The sequence below is a fragment of the Procambarus clarkii genome, chromosome 93 (genome assembly GCF_040958095.1).
Source record: "Procambarus clarkii isolate CNS0578487 chromosome 93, FALCON_Pclarkii_2.0, whole genome shotgun sequence".
In the NCBI taxonomy this organism is placed as follows: Eukaryota; Metazoa; Arthropoda; class Malacostraca; order Decapoda; family Cambaridae; genus Procambarus; species Procambarus clarkii.
Window position 1 is genome coordinate 5,164,121 of NC_091242.1, and position 20,769 is coordinate 5,184,889.

Here is a 20,769-nt window from a genome sequence, read left to right on the forward strand (position 1 = left end):
AATCCTTGATGCAGTGATGATAAAAAATATGGAGATTTATGGCTGATGTTAAATTACTTGAAATAATAGGACATTATAAAGCAACATATAGAATATCTTATTGTTATTAGTTGCTTGCTTTACTCAGAAATTTTTATTCCATGCTCAAATTTGATTATGCGCATGTATGGATGAGATCTGAATATTTGTAGAGGCATTGTTTCAACTTTATTAATAGATGCCATTTTGTTACATAATTTGACATCTCTTGAAGAATTTCCAGTGGGGGCTCTGTCATGTATACTGTACTCACCAGGCACATGAGAGGACTATGACTTGAATCTTGAACAGAGTGGAACTGCTACATATCATTCTTCACTTGGTTCATTCATGTGTAGCTAGGAGCAATTTGGGGAAAAGGGGGGATACCTGGGTGTATAATGATTATTTGATTGTGTCTTGAAGAAAGACATGACACTAAATAATGTACCTGGTTTTAGCTCTTTGCTCTAATTCTCAATATGAAAAAAGGTCTACTGTAGACTATAGAATTCAGTCATGTAGCTAATGCAAAATTCTCCAAGTGTTATTTTCATTAACAAATTTTTTTCAGATGTAAAAATCAACTTAAATAAGCTTAATTTTTTTTGCTAGTTCAACATTTAAGTCAGTTGGCAGAAATACTGAATTATATGATCATGTTTGCTGATGATGTGAAGCTACTAGGGAAGATAAGAAAGTTAGATAATTGTCATTCCCTTCAAGAAGACCTGGACAAAATGTGTACTGAGTAACACTTGGCAAATGGAATTTAATGTAAATAAATGCCACATTATGGGATGTGGAATAGGCCACATACAACTTAAAAATTATGTGGAGAGGTTAAAGGTGTTACATACACCAAAGCTAGATGTAGAAGAAAGAGGTTATGTGATCACTACATCCAAAATAATAACAATAAACAAAATTGACAAAGAACTTTTCAAAACTGCATCCTCAAGAAGAAGACAGGTTCAAAGTAAAAAAACAAAGCAGCACCCCCAAAATTGGAAAGTTCTTTTGCAAACAATGATACAGTTGGATCAAGTACTGTACTCGCTTAGTTGTGCTTGTGGGGGTCGAGCTTTGGCTCTTTGGTCCCTCCTCTCAACTGTCAATCAACTGGTGTACAGATTCCTGAGCCTACTGAGCCCTATCATATCTACATTTGAAACTGTGTATGGAGTCTGCCTAAATGAGGTGGTAGTGGAAACCAAAACTATCAATAGTTTCAAAGCATCATGTGACAAGTACTGGGAAGACAGGACACTACGAGCATAGCTCTCATCCTGTAGCTACACTCGGGTAATTACAGTAACAGAAGGAAAATTTACCAGAAGTGTTAAAGAATGAGTCACAGGCCACTTGGCTGTTACAAATTGGGTTAGTGAGTGCTGTGTGGGGCATCTGTAGTTAGTATCTGGTGCAACAAATAAGAGTAGACATGTCTTTAAAATATTATATTTCCCATTGTTGGGGGGATGGGAAACTTTTGTTGTATCTATGGGCATATTGAGGTCTGTGGCTAAGTCAACTATACTAACATTTCCCTGAATGTAACCTCAACAGCTGCCTAACTTCCAGGTACCAACTTTACTGCTAGGTGAACAGCGCTACCAGGTGAGAGGAAACATGACCAACTGTTCTGTTTTCCCTACGATTGAACTCGGGTCCCTCATTTGTAAGCTAAGGACGTACACCACTGCTACCCTAATTGTGCTTGCGGGGATTGAGCTTTGGCTCTGGTCCTGCCTCTCAACTGCCAATCAACTGGTGTACAGGTTCCCGAGCCGTTTTGGACATGTGGAAAGATAGAAAGCGATTAGAGAAACCTTAGCAACTAAGAAACCTTAGTTGTGATGATAATAGTCCATATGGAATTTGACGAGGAGAAATTAATAAGAGAATGTGGAGACATACCAGAGAAAGCAATTAAGTAACCTGATGGGAATGCGGCAGGTAGTATATATGTACATAAATAGAGGTAGTACATAAATAGGTAGTATATATGTACAAATAATAGAGGACTGTATGAAGTAAAAGGAACGGCAAAGCATAATGGAAATAATGTAATGTATTATTATGAATTAAGAGTGTAATACCTTACAGCAGGGTTGATGTGAACCAGCTATGAGGGAAAGGATGCAGAATTAAAGAGGGGTGAAAATGCAGAAATCACAATATGTATAAGTTAATGGGTATAGAGGACTACAAAAAAATAGATACATCTGAGGAAGATCTTCAAGTTCAGGTGCAGCTGGGAGTATACAAATAAGATACAAAAATTAAATAATGCAAGATGCGGCTGCATGCATCAGGTAAGTTTTAGTCATATAATTACTCTGCTCCTTATATTTTAATAATTTATTTATTTATATACGAGAAGGCACATTAGCTTTATGAGAGTACAGTACATAGCATTGATGTTTTTACGTTCTTGCAAAGCCACTAACACACAGTGTTTCGGGCAGGTTCTTAACCAAACAGATAATTTTAAGTAGGTAACTTGTAGCAAAATTTGAAGAATATTAATAGGAACATTGTGAGAAAATTTGAAGAATGTTAATACAGTTGGTACATTGTAGTAAAATTTGAGGGTTATCAACAGGTACATTGTAGCATAATTTGAGGATTATTAATAGGTACATTGTAATAAAATTTGCATTCAACATAACAACTATGATATAAGTTGATAGCAGTGGTTAAAATTGTGAAGTTGCATGTCTTGGGCACATATTGGAGAAATGGGTAGCACAAGGTAGGAAACTCAGGATGAAAAGAGGTAATTTTTGGTTTTCCTTTTGAATAAGGCAAAGATTGGACAGCTTTTTACTTCATTAGGGAGTGAGTTCCATAGACTAGGTCCCTTTATTTGCATAGAGTGTTTGTACAAATTTAGTTTGAATCTGGGGATATCAAAGAGAGATTTATTTCTGGTGTGGTGATTATGGGTTCTGTTACATCTGTCAAGGAAGAGTTTCAGATGAGGATTTGCATTTAGAAACCAGGTTTTGTACATGTAAATAGCACAAGAGAATGTGTAGAGTGAGTGTATGTTTAGCATGTTTAGGGATTTAAACAAAGGGACTGTGTGTTATCTGAAAACAGAGTTTGTTATTGTTCTGAGACAGTAGCAGAATTTTGCTGCGTGATGATGGGCTTGAGGTAGTTTGCAGTGGTTGAACCTCATGCACAGATAGCGTATGTAAGATAGGGTTAGATTAGTGCGTAATATAAAGAGAAGAGCAGAGTTTAGAACATAATATTTAATGTTAGAAAGTATACCGACCATTTTGAAACTTTTTGGCTGTGTTGTATGTTTGTTATGTGGGTAAAAGTTGAGTCTCTTGTCTAAGTATAGGCCAAGGAACTTAACATCATTTTCATTGCTGATGTTAACATTGTCTGTCTGAAGTTGAATTTAATTTGATGATTTGCTTCCAAATAAAATGGAGTAGGTCTTTTCTATGTTTAGTGTGAGTTTGTTGGTTGACACCCACGATTGGATTTTTTTTAATTCGTGATTTAGTGAGTGTGTGGGTTGGGGTCTGAGTAAATGAAGGTAGTGTCGTCAGCAAATAGTATAGGTTTAAGAATGTTAGAAACAATTGGCAGATCATTGATGTATATGAGAAACAGGAGAGGTCTCATTTAAGCAGCATCACCATGACACTGAGCCACTGATAATTTAATTGTTGCCATGCCAACCCACGAGATCATATCTCAACATATATATCTGATAAGACTATACAGTACAGTACTGTGTATGTACAAATTAAATGCTATATATATATACTGTATATATATGTACTCACTATATATATACAGTACTGTATATATATTTATATATATATCTCCATTGGAAGGAATGGTCTAATTATTTTACGAGTAAAAATAAATATCTAACATGGCATTGATATAAATAGAAGTAAGGAAATGTATAATAGGTAATATACTGTAATCAACAGGTGGGGACAGGTGGACAGAGGGTGAAGGTCAGTGCTCATCCCGGCTGCTCAAGGTATCTCCTGCACCTCACCTCTCTAACATTTGCTATATTCTGGCTAATTTACACACTGTTCACACTTAGTATCGAGCCACGTGGAGTATCAGTTGATGCCGCTTTAGAATATTTAAAGTATACAGTGTGTCATGTCTAATATTAAGCAAATTTGGGAGATATAAAGTACCCCTTGGATATACTTGGCTAAGGGATACACCCCTAAGCAACCACCTTGGACACCACGCTTTATGTAGTCATTTCTATGCCTTTTTCTATGTAACATTATTATATATATATAATATTTTAAGACAGTTACAATGGACAGGGTTACAGATCTGTTAACCATGAGTAACACCATTTTGTGAAATTTATTTTAAAATTTTACTGTTTGAAACCCTAAATCAGTTAAAACCACAAACAATACTGTAATAATTTTCAGCAGTCACAATGTTCCTATTTCAGATTTGACTTTGACATTTCAGCAGCAACATGGCAACACGGTGGGGCATAGTAAGTGCCGGTCTGATCTCCAATGACTTTGTAAATGCATTGAAGGCCTTACCCCAAGGGGAGCACCGCCTGGTGGCTGTAGCTGCACGCTCACTTGACAGTGCAAAAAGCTTTGCATCAAGAAATGGAGTGGAAAAGGCATATGGGTCATATGCAGAGCTTGCTCAGGATCCTGATGTAGGTAAGTGGGTGAGGAGCTGTTGTGTTTTCTGGACTTTAACATATGCTTAAGACATAAATGCCAAGATATTACTTCAGTTCAAATCCAGTTAGATTAAACTATCAGGAACAATTGGAGGCCCCAATTATTTAAGAAAAAAGCATTTAATATACTTTTTCTGTAGTCACAGAAAAAGCATATTGAAGGAAGCCTTAAATACACAGCATTGTAGGCATAAGATGAATATAGTAAATGAATTATTTAAAAGTTAGTCTAGGGGGACCTCGAGGAGCTTAAGTACAAAATTCCTGTCCCTGACAATACAAATTATATATTTTATGACTGAACTTGTAATGTTAATATGCAAATTCTACAGTGTGTCACAATATATTTTACAGAGGTGGTGTATATTGGCACAGTAAATACACAGCACCTCGCTGCCGCTTCCCTCATGATCCAGTCTGGGAAACATGTCCTTTGTGAGAAACCCCTTTGTTTAAATGTGAAGGAGACTAAGCAGCTTATTCAACTTGCTGAGGAAAAGAAGGTTTTCCTGATGGAGGTTAGTATTTGAGCACAATGCTTGTTCATAGAAGGGAAAATATCTGTAAGAAAATTAGCAATTGTATAATACTTTTGTGTTCAGTTCCGTATGTATCAATGTTTCAAGCATGAATCTTCTCTATTTTCCTTAAATTATTCTTCACTCAAGGAGGAAGTTAAAAAATTCTTTCTCCAAAGTTCATTTTTAGTTTTATTTGGACTGACTCTAAGGGATGCATTTCATTAGCTCTTGTTAACATTGTCAAATGCAGAGTTCGAATGATTACAAATTTTCTTGCTGCATGATATATATCCGAGGATGAGGTGAGAGCGAAGCACCTCAATTATTGGTCAATTGTATTTTGTCAATCTCCTGTTTGCATAATAGCTGAGGCAGTATGTTGTCACATGTAGTTGGTTATTGATACATGGCTTGGTTTGTTTTATGTTTAGTGTCTCGCCGATGTTCAGTCTTCTGTTGTCGCTGTATCTATCAATTATTTTGTTGTTGTTTGTCAGGACATCTGGTGATGGTTTGGTTATGTATAGAGACTTAATAGGGTCTTGCTGCTTGTGCATTATTAGATGTCTTGATAAAGATGATGTTGTCTTGCCTATATAGTATATTGAATTCATTGGAGCTGACAGTTCCCAAGTGGGCAGGTGAAGGCATAGACGACATTCGTCTCTTACAAGGGGGGTTTTATTTGGTGTCGGGGGGAATTCTTCATGATGAAGTTGGCAGTCTTCTTGCTCTAGTAGTATATTATTAGTTCAATATTCTAGTGTGAGTAGGGGGTCACATTTTTATCAATAATGTTTATCAGGATCCTCTAATCAGTTTTTTGGGCCATGGCAAAGAAATTCCTGTAGAATACTTTAATAGTAAAGGGACCAATATTGTTCTGTTGTCTGTTATATCTGAAGTTGCATGGCGACTCACTTTCTTTTGATGATTTCTTCGACATATCCATTGAAGTATCCATTACTGATCAGGACCTGCCTTACTCTACCGAGTTCTTGTCAACCTACTTCCAATTGAAGCTGTGTGAGAGAGCATGGTTAATATAGGCATTGACAACACCCCCACTTGTACCTATCAGAGCACTCACTCTTAGCATTAAGGCACATTCCCATGTTAGTTACCTTAGTGTAGACTGCACTACATGTATAGGATACATGGAGGATAGGAAAGCCTCCATTCCTATCTGAGACTATTACATCTAGGAAAGGTAATCTACCTCCTCTCTCAATCTTATAAGTGAACAAATGCACTGAACTTCATTCGAATGCATTCTTAAGCCTCATCAAGTGCTCAATATCAGGTACCTGCAGGAATGTCATCTACATATCTGTAGTATGCACTCAGCTTTAAGCCCATGTCAACAAGGACATGGGCCTAAAGCCCATAAATCCACATCCAACTACGTCTTTGGAGAAGTGAATGAAAAACATTCAGAGAAAACCTTGTTGTTTGACTCTAAATACATATGAGTATTTGCTTCTCCTACCACCCCTTTTTTATTTTTCTTATTTTATAAAGTACTTTATTATGTATCAACTAAGTGGTTACAGAATATGAACACTAAGAAATAAGTAAAGGGAGTTTGTTCCCAGGCTGTCAAGGGTCTCCCCCCATCAACAGCACTGGTACTCTGACTACTGCACCAGGACGATCACTGGTGCAGTGGTCAGAATACCAGTGCTGCTGGTGTGGAAGACCCTTGGCAGCTGGGGTTTGAATCCTCTGAGAGGTCATTTTAAGTTTAGTTCAAGTGATACAAGTGCATACATTCACCTAGTTGTTGTGTTTGCGGGGGGCTTTGCTCTTTTGGCCCGCCTCTCAACTGTCAATCAACTGTTTACTAACTACTACTTTTTTTTATTTTTTTCTCACACCACACACACACACCCCAGGAAGCAGCCCGTGACAGCTGACTAACTCCCAGGTACCTATTTACTGCTAGGTAACAGGGGCATTCAGGGTGAAAGAAACTTTGCCCATTTGTTTCTGCCTGGTGCGGGAATTGAACCCGCGCCACAGAATTACAAGTCTTGCGCGCTATCCACCAGGCTACCAGGCCCCTACATGTGCATGTGCTTGGGACCATTCAAGCTTTGCTTACTGATAAATAAATAAATAAAATAAATAAATATTTTTTTATTTTTACAATTTCCAAAGAAAATGTAAGAATTTTGTGTTCTTTTAGGCAGTATGGTCAAGGTTCTTCCCTGTGTACCAGGAGATGACAAGAAGAATCAAGTCAGGAGAGATTGGAGAAGTGGTGCAAGTTATCTGTTCCTTTGGCAAATCAGTGGAGAAAGTAGAGAGGGTGATGTAAGTCTGAGTGTGACATTTGTTTTCTGCCCATTGTGTGTGTAGTTGAGGCTTAGAGTAATGTCGTTCTTGTAAAGAAGTTGACTCAAGTAATGCCCCGAGGTAACAGAAAAATTATGATCCAGATGTATGTGGACTGTGGAGATACTGTAGGTATTGTAGCTGGAGTAAGAAGAAAACTTCAGGAACATTGGGACTTGAGTTGATCATTATAAAAAAGATTAACAAACTTATATTATGGTAGGATAGACTTTTTTTTTTTTTTTTTTTTTTTTTTACATGTACACTATTATTCTTATATTGTATTTACTACTGTTGTAGTAAAGTAAAGTGCAGTAGAGTGGCAGGAGATGTGCCAACAACTATTGGCTCCAGCTCTGCTCCCAGATACAGGCAATGTAAAGGAAATGTATGACAGCATCAAGCAGGCCCTCGATCCAATCCAGAAGAAGACTGCTCTGAAATCTGCCACAGGTGAGGTGATTCAGGACCAGACACTGCAGCTGAAGCGCTGGGTTGAGCACTACTCTGAACTATATGCCAGGGAGAAGGTGGTCACCGAAAACGCCCTGAGCGCCATTGAGTGCCTGCCTGTGTTAATGGAGCTCGATAGCGAACTGACCCTCAAAGAACTCAGTGAGTCCCTAGACGCCTTTGCTTCTGGCTAAGCTCCTGGAAAAGACGGTATTCCTGCTGAGACCTTGAAGTGCTGCAGAGGTAGCCTGTTCATGGAGCTGCATGAAATTCTCTACCTCTGCTGGGAAGAAGGAGAGGTGCCACAAGACATGAGGGACACCAACATCGTCACGCTGTAAAAGAATAAAGGTGACAGGGATGATTGCAACAATTACTGTGGAATCTCTCTCCTCAGTATTGTCGGAAAGCTGTTTGCTCGAGTCACATTGAAGAGGCTCCAAGTACTTGCAGAGAGAGTCTATCCAGAATCACAATATGGATTCAGAGCTAACAGGTCCACCATCGACATGGTCTTTTCCCTCAGACAACTGCAGGAGAAATGCAGGGCAACAGAAGCAGCCATTCTTCGTAGCCTTCATAGATCTGATGAAGGCCTTTGACCTCGTCAGCAGGGATGGCCTGTTAAAGATCCTCCCCAAGATCGGATATCCACCCAGGCTCCTCAGTATCATCAGATCTTACCACGAGAACATGAAGGTCACCGTGGTCTTTGATGGCCTAACATCAGACGCTTTTGCCATCCGAAGTGGAGTAAAGCAAGGCTGTGTCCTGGTTCCAACCCTATTCAGGATTTTTTTCGCAGTTATGCTGCAGCACGCCTTCGGATCTGCCAAGGAATGCATCTACCTCTGGACCAGGTCGGATGGAAAGCTCTTTAACCTCACCAGGCTGAGAGCCAAGACAAATGTTCAGCTGAGGTGTCTGAGCGACTTCCTTTTTGCTGACGACGCAGCAGTCACCGCCCACTCAGCCGAAGACCTCCAACGGCTCATGACCCGTTTCAGCAAGGCCTATCAGGCTTTCGGACTCACCATCAGCCTGAGGAAAAAGCAGGTCATGGGACAAGGAGTGGACTCCCCACCTGACATCGGCATCTCCGATTACAAACTGGAAGTCATTCACGACTTCGTGTACCTGAGCTCCACAACCTCTGACTCCCTCCCTCTCAACATGGAGCTAAACAAATGCATTGGTAAGTCATCTACAACCATGTCCAGACTGACAAAGAGAGTGTGGGTCAACAATAAGATGACTGAGTGTACAGAGATCTAGGTTTACAGAGCCTGCGTCCTGAGCACTCTCCTATATGGCAGTGAGTCTTGGACACTCCGCGTCCATCAGGAAAGACAGCTGAACGCCTACCACATGCGCTGCTTTCGACACATCTTGGACATCACCTGGCAGGACAAGGTGACAAACAACAGCGTCCTGGGGAGAGCTAGAATCACCAGCATGTACACAATGCTGAAGCAGAGAAATGCGCTGGCTCAGGCACGTGTTGCGAATGGGCGACGGCAGGATCCCCAAGGATCTCCTGTATGGAGAGCTGACACGGGGAAAGCGTCCAACAGGCAAACCCCAGCTGCAGTACAAAGATGTATGCAAGAGGGACCTGAAAGCCAAGGACGTTGATCTTGATACGTGGGAAACACTGGCCGCAGACCGATTAGTCTGGGGGCAGTCTGTTCAGAGAGATATTATGATATGATGATGATATTACGTGACTCCTCCAAGTTCGAGGAGTCACTTGCCAAGAAATCGGAAGCAAAGAGACAGAGAAGGATAGCCGGTAGCCAGGAAGACAGAATAGAATCAGACTTCGTTTGTGTTCGGTGTGGGATGGACTGCCATTCTCGGAGTTACCTCATCAGTCACAACAGACGCTGCACCAGGATTGACAACCAGAGCACAACTCCATAGTCTCCCAGGACTGAAGGGTGTCTTGGTCCCACCCCCCACACACCACTCACCCATCCCACACATCCACTCACACAGAAAAAGATCTAGGGTATAATTATACTTGTAAGAATATTTAATATTGATATATAATAATGTTTTTATTATGCAACATTAATTAAGCCCTGTACTGTGTATACTAGTACTTGTAACCCCCAAAGTTCTACTTCTCCCACAGGAAGAAAGAAACTGGCGGAGGAGTCACCCTGGATATAGGAATTTACCCATTGCAGTTTACCACACTGGTAATGGGAGGAGAAAAGCCACAGAAAGTGCTTGCTGGTGGACACCTGAATGCCAATGTGAGTGTTTCATTGAAATGGGTATATACTGTATACATTATATAATATCTACACTTACCAGCATCATTGGAAAAAAAAAAAAGAGTGCCAGTATACTGTATTAGTAAAATGTCCATAGTAGTACAATATCTCATTTATTTTGTAGACTTAAATGTAAGATACTGTATGCCACACAAGGGGAAATAGTTTCAAGGTCAATAAACCATAAGGCCATGATCAATTTCCTGTTGGAAAACGGGAAATGCATTTTGCCCATAGGATAATAAACATATGGAATCACCTATCTGCTGTAGCTGTAATAAATAATAAATAAATAAATAAATTGGTGAATAAAACATGTAGATAGATATACATAACATGTGTAAATAGTGTAATAAAAACAATAACAGTATGGTGGGAGGAGCAATGTTGGCGAGTAAGATGTTGGAGGAGTGAGGGAGACACTGGATGTTGGAGGAGTGAGGGAGACACTGGATGTTGGAGGAGTGAGGGATGTGGCAGCTGACACTCGTGGAGTTCTGAGTGTGTTGATGATGAATGTATATAGTGTGTGATAGTGTATAGTGTGTAAATAGATTGTGAATATACATAAATTAGCATGATGCATTGGAAATATGTGCAACATATGTATACATATGTGTCATGCACATAAATGTCCATGTCTTCGGACAGTACGGATGTTCTACTGCCATAATATAGTGTACGTGTTCATTATACATAGGATTGGCATGAAAAAACAAATAAAATGTATTTGAAACTGTGCGCAAAAAATGAATAAAAATATATTCACGGCAACTCGCGCATCCTGCCCCGGGCGCCCTACCGGCCTCGGGGGTGTACGCCACGGGCGACCAGGGAATGATGACATCACGCGCAAACTTATGGACCCCATAGCAACCAAAGTACGTACAATTTTGACCTTCTGTTACTATACTCATACTCAGGAAAGGGTTTTTTGACACTTCCAAAACAAAAAAGAATTTTTTCCAGAGAATTTATTTCCTGCGCACTGGGGGGAGTGTCATATCTGGAAGCCGAGCAGTTGAGTGGTTAAGAATGTTCTTAAAGTTTTAACATTCAATGCAGTATATATTAGGATATATGAATTGCTGTTGCAGATAATCTCTCAAGTGTAAAATGTTTACTGCTATATATTTTGCCAGGGTGTAGAAGAATCAACTAGTGTCTCGCTTGTCTACTCTGGACGACGCTTGGCTTCTCTGAGTGCCACCATCAGGGCATGTTTGCCTTCAGAGGCCTTTGTTATTGGCACTAAGGGCACTATCAAGGTTAGTGTTTTCACTGATGATCACTAGAAAATGTAGAGCTGCTAATCTTCTTGGGGGGCTGATAAGAAATAATTAATAATATTAATTTTTATTTGTAAAATATACTTATGAACATGTTACAGTGGTTAATTAGTAGGTACAGAAATTGTACATTATATAAAGCCACTAATATGCAAAATATTTCATGTACAGTATAACTTAAAATTATTTAGATAATGCTTCTAAATTTATTAAGGGTAACGCTTAATATTATACAAAGAGGGTCTCATAGTACAGTTGACTTCATTCTCAACTCATAATTGGGGATCCTGGGTTTGATTCCCAGATGGGACAGATATGGTTGAGCACTTTCTTTTTTACCTAATGCTACTGTTCATCTAGCAGTCAAGGTAGTCATGAGTTAGGGAACTTGTGGGGTTGCGTCTTGGAGATGGTCAGTAGTTCAACATGGGGTGGGGGACCCTGATACGTGTAAACAGGTTTAGGATACCTGACCCTAAAGTAGCTTAGTGTAAATACAGGATGAGAGCTATGACTGTGGTGTCCCATCTTCCCAGTACTCTGGCATTTAAAGCTTTGAAACTACTGATGGTTTTGGCCTCCACCACCTTCTTTCTTAACTTGTTCCAACCGTCTACCACACTGTTTGCTAAAGACACTTTCTAATTTTTTGGGCACCATTGTTTCCTTAGTTTGAATTTGTGTCCTCTTGTTCTTGAAGTTGGTGGCTTCAGGAATTCCTCTTTGTCAGTCTGATCAATTCCTTTTATTATTTTGCAAGTGGTGATCATATCGCCTCCTTTTCTACTATCTTCTAGCTTTGGCATATTTAATGCTTCTAGCCTCGCTTCGTAACTCTTTGTTTTTCAGTTCCGGAAGCCATTTTGTAGCATGCTTTACATCTTTTTCAGTTTATTGATGTGCTTGAGACATGGGCGCCATACAACTGCTGCATATTCTAATCTAATTAAAAGCGAATCTGAAGTTGGAAAGCAACGCACATGCTCTTAGCAAAATGTTCTTTGTGTTCCTATAGTGACAGTCTATCCAAAGCCACCTCTAGATCTTTCTTTGTTAGAGTTCTTTAATTTTTTCCCACATAATCTGTAAGGTATGTGTGGTCTACTTTCTCCAATTCCACATTCCATGACATGGCATTTATTCACACTGAATTCCATTTGCCACATGGTGCTCCAAGCACTTATTTGATCTAGATCAATTTGATGAGCATGACAATCATCTAGGTCTCCTATCCTTCCCTAGGAGCTTATCATCATGAGCAAACCTGTTCATAATTCTGAATTCCTTCTGGTAGATCGTTTATGTAGACAATGAACATGACTGGTGCAAGAACTGAACCCTGTGATACGCCACTAGTAACACTCTTAGGCCAATTACTGACCTACTTCCTTATAAATGGTTGTTTTACAGCTGTTTGTGTGTTTTGGTTGCTTTCATGTACCATGCAGTACATGAAAGTCTGGCACTAAGTCTGTCTATATTAAGTCTAGCACTATATGATTATGTAACAAGCTCTGATTTGATGCCACAGTCCCTGGCTGTAGGCAATGTGTATCATAACTCCTTGGCTAGAATAGATGCTTGTTTTACCCTGAAAACTAGTTAAATAAAAATGTTCTAATAATTATGTTATTATTGTGAAAATGTGAATGGTGGGAAATCTCGAATGTATATTTTTCTGGGGGGAGCCCCTACGGCTCTCCGGAGCTATCCAGGCTAATAAGGATATCGCTAACTTTCACATCAGTCGATGTAAGGTTATCTTGAGATGATTTCGGGGCTTTTTTAGTATCCACGCAGCCCGTTCCTCGACCAGGCCTCCACCCCCAGGAAGCAGCCCATGACAGCTGACTAACACCCAGGTACCTATTTTACTGCTAGGTAACAGGGGCATAGGGTGAAAGAAACTCTGCCCATTGTTTCTCGCCGGCGCCTGGGATCGAACCCAGGACCACAGGATCACAAGTCCAGCGTGCTGTCCGCTTGGCCGGCCGGCTCCGGCCGGTGGAGTTCTAGTCCTACCAGGGACCACGAGCCAGAACCTGGCCCCCTCAGAGAGGCATGAGAAGCAATGGCCTATAGAAATGCACATGTGATTGTGGAGCATTCTACACCCATGAGTTAGGGAACTTGGGGTCCCTAACTCATGGGTAGGTTAGTTAGTTCCCAAGTTAGGGAACTTGGGTCCCGGCCATCAACCGGGACCCAGAAAGGTAAGCGCCCCAAAACAAACCCCTATTCTGGTGAAAACGACTGAAAATTGAGTCGCTTCCTTGTCTCTTCCTCTGTAGTCTTTCCTTCGACTGACTGCGGTGCTGCACGCGCTTGTTTCTGGAGGGCTCCCGGGTCACCCAGCGGTTGCTCGAGGGTCTGTGCGGGATCCTGAACTTTGTGATGATGGTCTACCCGCCGGATCGGGTTTGGCCTTGTCGGCTATTCTGGTTCCTTCGGGGACATCCCTTCCGCCTCTCTCGCAATCGCTGGGTTCGACCTCCGGGATCGTTACATTGGCTGCTGCGTCACCGGCTTCCTCTTAGGGTTTTTCGGAGTTCAGTGCCTTGGTTCCTACCTGACCCCTCGCTCGATGTGTTCGTGGATGCGTCATCTCTCGACTGGGGCTTTGTGACCAGTGCTCACCAGGCCGGCCAGGGGGGATGGGGTCCGTTCTTCCATCGGGCCCACAGCACAGTGCAGGAGTTCGCGGCAGTGTGATTTGCACTTTGGAGGGTTCTGGTCGCCCGCGGATCGACGGTCTGGCTTTATTCGGACTGCTCTCTGGTGGTTCTTAGCCTGAACCATGGAGGTTCAATGCAGTCCTTGGCTCTTTGGAGCTGGTCTCTTCAGGTGACTCGTCTGCTGAGTTCTCGGGGGTTTGGCTCTCCTGGTAATTCACGTCCGAGAGGTGTCCAACGTCCTGGCGGATGGCCTGTCCTGGTTCGTTCCCCCTGTCCACGAAATGGACGGTCGATGCCGACTCATTCAGTTGGCTCTGAATGGTCCCTGCAGTTGGACCTCTTCGCGTCGGCATGGGCGAGGCACCTTCCGGAATATGTGTCCTGCTCCCCTCCCCCTCCCAATGAGGGGGGAGGGAAGCTGCGCCGACATGCGGCGCAGCTCGTGTAACATCATGCTCGGTTGCTCGTTTTCACTTGGGGAGTTCTGTCCACTCGTTTGTCTATTTCAGTCGTTTTCACCAGAATAGGGGTTTTGGGGCGTTTACCTTTCTGGGTGCCTACCTTACCTTGAGGCTACCTTGAGGTGCTTCCGGGGCTTAGTGTCCCCGCGGCCCGGTCGTCGACCAGGCCTCCTGGTTGCTGGACTTATCAACCAGGCTGTTAGACGCGGCTGCTCGCAGCCTGACGTATGAGTCACAGCCTGGTTGATCAGGTATCCTTTGGAGGTGCTTATCCAGTTCTCTCTTGAACACTGTGAACACTGTGCCTGTCCCGGTCAATGGCAGATATAGAATGCTCCACAATCACATGTGCATTTCTATAGGCCATTGCTTCTCGTTCCTCTCTGAGAGGGGCCAGGTTCTGGCTGCTGGTCCCCGGTAGGCCTAGAACTCCACCCACATCGAATGATACCAAAGTTAGGGATATCCTGATGAGCCTGGATAGCTCCGGGGAGCCTCCGGGACTCGCCAAGAACATGGTGTTTCGTTACATTCAAAGCTGTTTTTTTGTTTCAGGTGAACTATCCCATGTGGTGTCCTGAAAGTCTGGAGTCACCATCAGGAAAATTTGAGTCACCACTTCCCAAAACAGGTCACACCTTCAACTTTGATAATAGCCAAGGATTAATGTATGAGGCAGTTGAAGTAAGACGCTGTCTTAAAGAAGGTTAGTAATTTCTACTGGATTTGTTGAAATAATAATAATAATAAAACTGCATATTATAAAAATATGGGTGGTCAGATTATATTGGTTACATAGCAGGTAGTGCAGTGTTATACAGTATTTTATAATGTCATTAATTATATGCAGCATTTTGGGCATAACTTAAAATAATAAGTGTACAGTACTGAGTTTTAAATTTTTGGGAGAAAAATTTAAACAAATTTAACATTAAAAATATTTAAAAAAATTAACTTAGAACATTATAGAGTTAGAAGATGCAAGCTTTTAGAGTATACATTTGTTTTTGTATATTAAAAAACAAAAGACTCATGTACAACATAATATTTGTAGATTGCAATATGGAACAGTACTTGTGTTTTCTAACATTTAATATGAATGATACAATTAAATTCTTGCATAAATAGGAGAAATAAATTTTTTTTGAACTTTATTGAATTTTGTATATTGTTTCTTGCGGCAGGTTTGCTGGAGAGTCCAGGGATGAGCCACAAAGAAAGTCTCACTATTGCTGAAGTCATGGAGCAAATAAGACGACAGGTTGGAGTAGAATTTGACTAGAACATCAAGGCAATCTAACAGTGTTAAGCTTTCATATAAAGTCGTAAACTAATTGCTGTTATTGAAGACTGGAGCCCAACTATATACTGTATAGTGCTAGCAATAAGATAATCAGTGGTATAGTATTAGAGTTCTTTTAGAATATTTTATTAATCTTTACTTTCATGACATCAGTAGAATCCATTACCTTCTCAGTTATTACGGAACATAATTGTAATTCTGTCATGGCAGTCAAAATCCTCATGGGTATGTAATTCATGTTATTATGGTTATTCATTTGTTTATTGATTACACACGGTTTCAATTTATGTAGCTTAATTCTGTTAATTTGCATTTCACGAAGTCCTTCATTATAGCAGCTTTATAGTAAGAACTAACTGGTATATACAACTGTACCCCTGGAAATATGTAAAGGAATTTGAGAAATGCAGATCATAATAAAATTATAAAATATTTAATAGTTTCATGCAGTCTGAAATGCTCAATTACTATGCAGAACATTTTTGTTTTGTTTTTGCTGCGTCGCCGGCTTCCTCTTCAGTTTTTTCGGGGTTCAGTGCCTTAGCGCCTACCTGAGCCCTCACTTGATGTGTTCATGGACGCGTCGTCACTTGGCTTGGGCTTTGTGACCAGTGCTCACCAGGCCGGCCAGGGATGGTGGGGTCCGTCATTCCGTTGAGCCCACAGCACAGTGCGGGAGTTCGCGGTGGTGTGGTTTGCTCTTCCGAGGCTTCGAGTCGCCTGCGGGTCGACGATCTGGCTCCATTCGGACTGCTCCCCGGTGGTTCATTGTCTGAACTGGGGGGGTTTGATCAGGCTCTTTGGCGCTGGTTGCTTCGGGTGACTCGTCTGCCGAGTTCTCTGGGCTTGCCTCTCCTGGCAGTTCACGTGCGGGTAGTGTCCAACGTCTTGGCGGACGGCCTGTCCCATTTCATTCCCCTCTCCACAGAATGGACAGTCGACGACGACTCCTTTCGTTGGCTCTGCCAGAGGTTCAGGGTGCCCAGAGGTGGACCTCTTCGCGTCGGCGTGGTCGTGGCGCCTTCCCCAGTATGTGGCGCCCTTCCCCGATTGCGAGGCCATCAGGGTCGATGCCTGTTGGCATGACTGGTTGAGGTCGGGGTTCATTTACCTCTTTTACCCGGTTCAGCTGTTGCTCCAGGTCCTGACTCGCTTGGAGACCTACCAGGGAAGAGTAGTCCTCTTGGCCCTATGGTGGCCGGCCCAGCCGTGGTTTCAGGCGCTGCTTGCACGGTGTCCGAACCCAGAGGTTTTCCCGCGGCTCAGTCTCTTCCAACAGAATGGCCCAGTACATCAGGTGGCTGGTTCGATCTTCTCCTCAAGTCTTCGCGTATGGTCTTTTTGACTCGAGTTTATCATCATCTTTATGGTTATCAGGTGGCTTCTTTGTTAGTGTCCCACCTGCGGGCTTCTTCTCGGCGGCAGTATGAAGTTTCCTGGCTGTCCTTCCGGTTCTTCTTACGTCTTCGTCGTTGTACTTCACTTTCTGTTAGGGTGGTGTTGTCCTTTTTTTTTTGGTTGTTTCAGGACCGTCACCTTATGCCTAACATTGTCGCCTCGTATTGTGCGGAGCTGGCGGAGCTGCTTCAGCTTGCTTTCGGCATTGATGTTATGTCTGCGCCGTTTCACAAGCTGTCTCAAGTGGTGTTTCACCTCCGGCCAGGTCATGCACCCCCTGAGCCATCCTGGTCCTTGGACAAAGTGCTCTCTTTTCTTTCTTCTTCTCGGTTTGTTGTGGCTCCTTCGGTTGCGAATTGCTTTTCGAAGGTTCTTTTCCTGTTGGCATTAGCCTCTGGGGGTTGAGTTGGTGAGCTTCATGCTCTCCTCCGGCGCAGGGGTTTCTGCTCCTTCGGTCGGGACGATCGGTTTGTTCTTCTGCAGCCTTCTCCTTCTTTTCTGGCGAAGAATGAGACTGCTGCTTTCCGGAGGGGTCCTTGGATTGTTGATGCCTGGTTGGTTAGGCCGGGGATGCATCGTGTTTTGTGTCCGGTTGCGGCTCTTCGCCGGTATTTGCACACCACGGCTTCTGTGACCGTGAACGCGCTTTGGGTTGATCTGGTTTCCCTTCTTCCCTGTTCGAGGGTGCAGGTCTCCCAGGTTGTCCGCAGGGTTATTAAGGCTAGCCAGCCTGTGGTCTATCCCCATGTCCATGACGTTTGCAAGTTCGCGGCTCTTGATGCCGTTTTTGGGAATGTGTCTTGGGCTGATATTCCGGCGCGGGGGTTTTGGCGGTCGAACAGGGTCCTGGTTGCTCGTTACCTTATTAACGTCCCTGGGCCAAGTTGGGCCTCTGTCACTTTGGGTTGGTGGATGCAGCCAGTTGTCTTGACTTCGGGTTGAGGTGTGAGCAGCAACCGCCTCCCGGGTAAGTCCCTCTTTTTTCGTCTGTGGGAAGTTAGCTCCGGGAAGTCGTAGGGGCTCCTCCCAGAAAACCAGCATTGAATGTAATAAAAGGCCATATTCTGGGTCAAACCCAGAGGCTCCCCGGCATCCCTCCCTCCCTCCTGTTGGCGTTTTTTTCGTGTGTTTTGACATTCGGCCTCAGAACTGGGGTGTGGATAGTCAGTGCGGAAGGTATGGGGCTTCCCCTTCCCTCTCCCAGGGAGTGGGGAGCTGCGCAGACAGCGGCGCGGCGACAGGTGATATCATACTAGTTTGCTAGTTTTTGTTTGGGGGAGTTCTATCCACTCATTCGACTTTTGGTTGCAATTTTCACCAGAATAGGGGTTTGTTTTGCAACGCTTACCTTTCTGGGTGCCTGACCCAGTCGATGGCAGACATAGAATGCTTCCAACCACATGGGGGTTTCTATAGGCCATTGCTCCCCTTGCCTATCTAGAGGGGGGGGGGGGGGGCGCCAGGTTCTGGCTCGTGGTCCCCGGTAGGCCATAAGAACTCCATACACATGACTGATGCCAAAGTCTGACATTAGCATATCAGCCTAGTAAGCTCCGGGGAGCCTCTAGGTCTCACCCAGAAAATGGCATTTCATTACATTCAACGCTGTTTTTTTATTTTACTTTTTCTTATTAATTTGGCTCTTTTGAAGACCAGTTTCATATTCGCTCTTTTGGGGGCTATGTTTATACTGTGATTTTCATTTTTGGTCAAAGTTTTTTTCCTTATTGACTCAGAAGATATGTGCCTCAGAATGAATACTCTGATTCTTTAGAGGAAGTTTCATGCAGAGTCAGGCATATTGCTTGACCATGCTCATGACTGAAAGTTTTGATAAAATGTTAAAATTTTTGAGAATGACTTTAGTTATTTATCAGTGTTTGTGAGCTATTGCCAAATGTTATAGACATATCAGCATTGTGATATGATAGTTCAAGGCACTTGCAGGTACTTACCAAAGGGTTTTGGCAAGTTATGTGTACATATATGAAGATTTTTTTTAATGTATATGCCTAGGCCTTTCTTCTGCTCTTAATTTGCAAGTCAACCAACATGGAAATTTTAATAAAATTATATTTTTAATCATTCAGTGTATTGAGATATTATATTTATTTATTCCCCATTATTAAATAAATACAACTACTGTATTTTAATTCTTGCTGCAGTGATGATAAAGAATACTGTATGGTGATTTATTACTGATGTTAAATTACTTGAAATAATAGGGCATTATAAAGCAACATATTAGTATATCTTATTGTTATTAGTTGCTTGCTTTACTCAGATATTTGTATTCCATGCTCAAATTTGATTATGCGCATGTATGGATGAGATCTGAATATTTGTGGAAGCATTGTTTTAACTTTATTAATAGATGCCATTTTGTTACATAATTTGACATCTCTTGAAGAATTTCCAGTGGGGGCTCTGTCATGTATACTGTACTCACCAGGCACGTGAGAGGACTATGATCTGAATCTTGAACAGAGTGGAACTGCTACATATCATTCCTTCACTTGGTTCATTCATGTGTAGCTAGGAGCAATTTGGGGAAAGAAAAACACCTGGGTGTATAATGATTATTTGATTGTTTCTTGAAGGAAGACATGACACTAAATAATGTACCTGGTTTTAGCTCTTTGCTCTAATTCTCAATATGAAAAAAGGTCTACTGTAGACTATACAATTCAGTCATGTAGCTAATGCAAAATTCTCCAAGTGTTATTTTCATTAACAAATTTTTTTCAGATGTAAAAATCAACTTAAATAAGCTTAATTTTCTTTGCTAGTTCAACATTTAAGTCAGTTGGCAGAAATACTGAATTATATGATCATGTTTGCTGATGATGTGAAGCTACTAGGGAAGATAAGAAAGTTAGATAATTGTCATTCCCTTCAAGAAGACCTGGACAAAATGTGTACGGAGTAACACTTGGCAAATGGAATTTAATGTAAATAAATGCCACATTATGGGATGTGGAATAGGCCACATACAACTTAAAAATTATGTGTAAAAACTTTAAAGAATTTTGATAGAGAACTAGGGGTGGTTCTGGATAGAAAACTGTCATCAGAGTACCACATAAACATGTTTGAAGAGAGTATGCTATGCTTTTCAACTTGAAAGTAACTTTTAAATACATGGATGGCAAAATATTAAAGATATTGTTTAGGACCTTTGTAAAGTTAAAATTAGAATATGCAGTGGTTGTATGGTGCCCATATCGCAAGCACAGCAATAAATTAGAGAAGGTGCAAAGACTTATAACTACATGGCTTCTGGAACTAAAAAATAGGTTATGAGGAGAAGTTAGA

General features: G+C 41.8%; 1 protein-coding gene across 5 annotated transcripts; it reads left to right on the plus strand.

Moving 5' to 3' along the window:
* The first annotated feature begins 2,312 nt into the window (after positions 1 to 2,312).
* Positions 2,313 to 19,539, plus strand: LOC123746909 (trans-1,2-dihydrobenzene-1,2-diol dehydrogenase). Of its 5 annotated transcripts, XM_045728807.2 has the most exons (9): positions 2,313 to 2,336; positions 3,987 to 4,039; positions 4,504 to 4,712; positions 5,090 to 5,253; positions 7,445 to 7,572; positions 10,184 to 10,307; positions 11,471 to 11,596; positions 15,309 to 15,459; positions 15,938 to 19,539. In XM_045728807.2, exons 1-9 carry the CDS (start codon positions 2,328 to 2,330, stop codon positions 16,033 to 16,035), a joined length of 1,062 nt encoding a protein of 353 aa, XP_045584763.2. In that variant the 5' UTR covers positions 2,313 to 2,327; the 3' UTR covers positions 16,036 to 19,539. The 5 variants fall into 5 exon arrangements, with proteins under 5 accessions (XP_045584763.2, XP_045584764.1, XP_069175694.1 ...); XM_045728808.2 differs by lacking the exon at positions 2,313 to 2,336 and having other exon boundaries at positions 3,981 to 4,039; positions 4,484 to 4,712; XM_069319593.1 differs by lacking the exon at positions 2,313 to 2,336 and having other exon boundaries at positions 3,985 to 4,013.
* Positions 19,540 to 20,769: the final 1,230 nt, after the last annotated feature.

Coding starts and splice junctions, on each gene's coding strand:
- LOC123746909 (XM_045728807.2), top strand. Junction 4,713..5,089: donor TGCTCAGGATCCTGATGTAG/GTAAGTGGGTGA, acceptor TATATTTTACAG/AGGTGGTGTATATTGGCACA. Junction 7,573..10,183: donor GAGAAAGTAGAGAGGGTGAT/GTAAGTCTGAGT, acceptor CTTCTCCCACAG/GAAGAAAGAAACTGGCGGAG.